This window comes from Alosa pseudoharengus, unplaced genomic scaffold (assembly GCF_046254945.1).
Source record: "Alosa pseudoharengus isolate Yale_2024_CS ecotype anadromous, Long Island Sound unplaced genomic scaffold, YU_APseudo_1.1 YU_APseudo_1.1_scf_20, whole genome shotgun sequence".
Lineage (NCBI taxonomy): Eukaryota > Metazoa > Chordata > Actinopteri > Clupeiformes > Clupeidae > Alosa > Alosa pseudoharengus.
The window spans coordinates 31,723,370-31,728,868 of NW_027468664.1; the positions used below are offsets into that span (position 1 = coordinate 31,723,370).

At 39.2% G+C, this 5,499-nt stretch overlaps 1 gene segment (V, D, J or C); it reads right to left on the reverse strand.

Moving 5' to 3' along the window:
• Window positions 1-1,731: 1,731 nt before the first annotated feature.
• LOC143136505 (Ig kappa-b4 chain C region-like) lies at window positions 1,732-5,232 on the reverse strand. The segment is given in 3 exon segments: window positions 1,732-2,266; window positions 3,254-3,360; window positions 5,174-5,232. Coding segments are annotated over 3 exon segments (483 nt in total).
• Window positions 5,233-5,499: the final 267 nt, after the last annotated feature.

Here is a 5,499-nt window from a genome sequence, read left to right on the forward strand (position 1 = left end):
GGCTAACTGAAATAACACCATGCCAATCTCTAGGTATGGTGAAGGGTATGTGATGATGTGGGGCTATTTTAATTCCAAAAGCCAAGGTAACTTTATCAGGATGCACAGTATTCTGGATCCATGAACATAACTGGCCTTTAAAAATAAAAATCTGCCTGTCTCTATGGGAATTTAACATAGGGGTGGCAATACTTATGACCCCTGTATTTTAAGGAAGAACATTTATTTATTTATGATACATTATTCATTCACTAAGAAAATTGGTGTCCTTAAAGGTTAGATATTGCCTCATTTTTCACTTAAGGCATTAAGATCAATTTCCAAAAGATGATTTTATATTCCTCTTTTCAGTCAACTTTAGCATGGGTGCCAACACTTTTGGCCATCACTGTATAACATGCATCACTATTTGGAGTAGGCTTACACTAATCTGCAGTAAGTGTAATTTGGAATCTGTGAAGGTTATCACTTTATGGTATTTGTATTCTGAAGAGGCACGAGGCAATGACTAGTATCAAAAGCAATTGGAAGTATCTGTATTAGTTGCACTTATTGCAGTTAGGCACACATTGATTATCATTTAACATAGCAACAACCTTCTTGTAGCAGGTGACTTCCCTAAAGCAATGAGGTAATCAGCCCAGTAAGATATCCCAGCAGCAAAATCACATGTTGCTCCACGGATCGTTAATAGGGAAAAGTTCATGTCTTCATTGAAACTTGTGGAAAGTTGAGGTTTTTTGATGTTTCACCCACTTTACTGTAAACTGCTACATGGTGGAGCTTATTTCTGTGGTGACTAGTGACTTGTGGACACTTTAATCACCTGACAATAAAAGTTTTATTTGGTATATCTGTATTAAGTGGTTCATTAAGACCAAAACCTCAGGCCACATGGACAGTTTCTGTCTGACAGTTTCTCTCATCAACAACGTTCTTGTTCAAATAATTCTTGTTTCACCCTCATAGACAGATATTCAGTGTATCATAATGATGCAGTGTTGCATTACAGATTACATACGGTATATTGTAAGTACATTTGTTTTGTCATGTATACTTAACATGACTCTGTGTCAGCCCAATGAGGAAAGTGTGGAGTGTGGTCTTGTGAGACCAGGGCAAGAGGATACTGGGAGTTGTAGGAAACAATGATGCGAGCACGCAAGATATTATTACATGATGATAAGCTCCAAAACCTCTGCTCCTGTCTCTCTAGCATCGTACGTTGTGGGCATCCAGATCTGCTACATGCAAGAGTAATCCAAATGGGTTTCCACTGAGTCATTAGCGCAGTCCATTCATTCCAACTACAACTGCCAGGCTATAATTAGAACTCAGATTGTGTATAAAATGACAACAAAGAGTGATATCAAATCTTTAATAAAAACTTTCACTTTCATAATTATATCAACGGGTCATTTGTTTAGATATTGACTAAAATGTTGGTTTGAATCATACACGTACACACACACACACACACACACACACACACAGATTGTCTTTAGAGTGTAAGTAAGTGGTCACTGATGTATTGAAACTCACATTTGCATGGCCAAGGTTCAGTGGTTTTGCTGCTCTCAGAATAGAAATGAACCATTAGCAGGTGTGCTGCACTTTTGCACGGTTGTTTGAACCTGTATTTGATGAACTGTAGTAAGGGTGTGTGCAATTTTATCTTTAATAAAATACATTTTCTTTCTAAATGTTAATAACTCAATAACATAGGTATGGTTCAGTAGAAAGCTTTTATTTTTTCCAAGTCAAATTTTGCAACAGAAATGGCACAAGAACATGTTCTCATTGATCAGGCAGAACAAGTATAACAGTAAAGGCGGTGGATGTATGTCAATGAAGACAGTAAGCACAGTACAGTGAGCACATGAACGATAAACAATAAGACAAATACTATAATCAGTCACCCAGACTGTATAAAATGTAAGTAGGCTACTCTAGTCAGAGCATTCGCCTCTCTTTATAACCTTGGTGACTGGAGACTGGGAGCCCTGTTTGGCCTCACAGGTCACTGAGGCAGCCTTGGTCCACTCCTGGGAAGGTATGGTCAGGGTGCTGCTCCAGCTGTACAGGCCGTTCTTCTCTGGACCCCAGCGACTGGCCACCCCAGGCCTGCTGTTCCCATCCACCTTCCAGCTGAGAGCCCAGTCTGACGGGAAGCCTCCGTTGGCCAGGCACACCAGCGTGGCAGTACTCTTGCTGGAGAGCTCTTCGCTTGACGGGGGCAAGACTGTCAGTTTGGGGCTGGTGTTACCTGAAGAAGGAGGCACGAATGGGACAGCAAGTAGATTAAAGTCGTTAGATAACATTCACAGCCATGAATATTGTTGCAGGTGTTATCTGAAAATAGCATGGCCATCATCATTGATATCGTTCGCAATATTTCGTTTCCATGTTAAGTATATATCGGTTTGCAACTTCGTTTAATTCAGTATAAAACAAACAGACAGCCACGCCGTTCGAAATAAAAACATGCAAACATTTTTGAAGTGTTTTTTTTTTTTTTTACTGATTTATATTCTGAACAGCCGACGGGTTTCGACCGAAAGTTGACCAATGAACTTGTTTAGCAGGTTTCAGCAACGATCCCATAAATAGATATAAACCGGCCTACCATATTTTTATTTGATTATTATTATTTTTTTATCGTAGTTCTCCGAATAGGCTACATGGCATTTTGATGCATGGCCTAGTGACGATACAATCCTTACAAACCAGGGCAAACTATAACAAGTTACTGTTTTATATTTGAAAACACGTCATGCAATCATTTTGACAAATGCCCCAAAACCCTAAAAGCAAAACATTATTAGTCCTACTTCAGAATTTAAGATTCGTGCCGCTACCAAAATCTATTCAGAGCCTGTACAAAAACACCACTCACGCAGCAACCTACTTCTGAATTTATTTATTTTTTGCCATGAAGATATATTGTGAAAAGACCATAAACGCGCAAACAAAAGTGAAATGTTTAAGCTTGACAGAATCGCATCGCCTACATTAAGGTTAATAAACACAATCACTTACTTCCAACGTCAAGCTTCGTGCCGCTTCCAAAAGTGTACCACAGTGATACAAACCCTATCAGCCGTCGTACAAAACTCTACATCCAAATACGCACAACTACAAACGTTTATATTTCTCCATTACTTTTCACAAATGTCAATTCAACAGCAACTCTGCATGCGCAGCCATACTCTCTCGTAGCTCAGACATTAGAAAATAGCATATTTCTACTTACTTCCAACTTCAAGCTTCGTGCCGCTACCAAAAGTCCACCACAGTGATACAAATCTACTCAGAGCCTGTACAAAAACTTCCTCACGCTTCAGCGACTTGAATCTGCATCTTTAACGCATGCAGGGTGCATTTAGGTTGATCGATCCAACAAGTGGTATTTTAAATACTTTAACTTATTCTGAGCAGTCAACGGTTTTCAATCCAATGCAGTTATTCGGTACATTTCACTTTTAACAATCACTTACTTCCAACTTCAAGCTTCGAGCCGCTTCCAAAAGTGTACCACAGTGATACAAACCCTATCAGCCATCGTACAAAAACCCTACCTCCAAATACGCACAACTACAAACGTTAATATTTATCCACAATTCTTCACAAATTTCAATTCAAGAGCAACCCCGCATGCGCAGCCATAATCTCTTTGAAATCAAATGAATATTGAAGATTTATATATCCTATTTGGTAATTTATTGGTTTGACCATATCCTATATAAATAATATTAAAGATTTATATATCTTATTTGGTAATTTATTGTTTTGACCAGCCTATATAAATAATATTAAAGATTTATGTATCTTATTTGGTAATTTATTGGTTTGACCAGCCTATACAATTTATAGTAGCTCAGCAAATAGGAAAATGGCATTTGACGCATCCAGTGAGGATGCAATCATTATAAACGAGAACAAATTATAGTCTATAATAGATTAATTGCTGTCTATTGGCTAAGGTTTTGTCTAAGAAGTCCTAGTAGGCCTAATGGTATTTCTTATTCGAAACACGTTATGAAAGCAGTTTGACAAGTTAGTCCTAGGCTACTTACTTCCAACATCAAGCTTCGTGCCGCTACCAAAAGTCCACCACAGTGGTACAAATCTATTCAGAGCCTGTACAAAAACCTCCTCGCGCTTCAGTGACTTGCATCTGCATCCACCACAGTAGATAAGCCTAATTCAGAGCCTGTACAAAAAACACCACTTGCATCTGCATCTTTAGATCATGCAGAATTTAAAGCTGTTTTTGGAAACATTCGAACATGTATCCTCTGCAACAGAAAGTTGCAAGTTGTCTACACGTTTTTATCTCCTTTAGATTCACAAACTCTAGGCCTATGCTTACCCATCAAGTATAAGCACCATGTTTCAGGACCGCGGACAGCGACAGCTGACCCGGTATCAGTCAATTACTGTAGAATATCTAATTGAGGGGGAAAAATTGGCTGAGGAAGAAGAAATCTTGGGATTTGGGGGAAATCAGGATGACAGAAGACGCTAATATCATACCAGCAATGTCCTGTAGGTGGCAATATAGATAGTAAAAAGCAGGAGCCATTTTTTCCCTCGATCAAACCCACCCTCCCTTTTTTTTCATCGTCTCTTTTTTTCCTGCCATGTAATCTTTGGGGCTCCGTAGAAAGCTACTGATTTGACAGGGTGACTTGGATGAGATTATTTTCACATTTATCATGTCACATTGATCATGTCACATTTTGAAACACAGAAGAGTGAGGACTATTTAGAGAACATGTAATAATTCCAGGGTAAGTGATGGTCCCCTAACAGAACAGTGTTCAGTAGCATTCTAATGGATTGTTAATTGTGTAAATGTCCTTCTAATATCCTTCTGCCCTCTCTGTAGAGTCCCAATCCCCAGCAGCAATATCTGTTCAAGAAGGAGATTTAGTCTCTCTGAACTGCAAAACAAGCAGTGATATACAGTATATGCCATTGTACTGCTATGTAGCCTGGTACCAACAGAAACTGGCAACAGCCCCTAAACTCTTAATCTATTTGACATCAACATCTCAATCTGGGACAACATCCAGATTTAGTGGCAGTGGATGTCATAGTGGCACCCCCCCTCCCTTCAGATAGACTATGTGCATCTTGTACTGTATATGACCGCATCACATCTACTAACCCCGCTGGCGCGTGAGAGTCCTGTTTGTCCTGTCGGGAGTTATTGTCCGATAATGACATGTGTTCTATACATTATCCCTTACATATTAGATAATGTAATTCTATGCAAGTGTTGGGACACCAACAAAGCCTGAACTAAAACAGGACTAAAGCCCTCTCCTCCTGCTGCACCGTTTTTCCTCTCTGTGGACAATTTACAAGTTTCTACATCTTTTGAAGTATAATGTGTCTGCTGGTTGGCAGATGGCCAATAATAATAAAGTCCAACAATTCAGTAAAAAGACAGCAACACAAGAGTTCTACAAGAAAGCTGGAAGAAATGCCAAT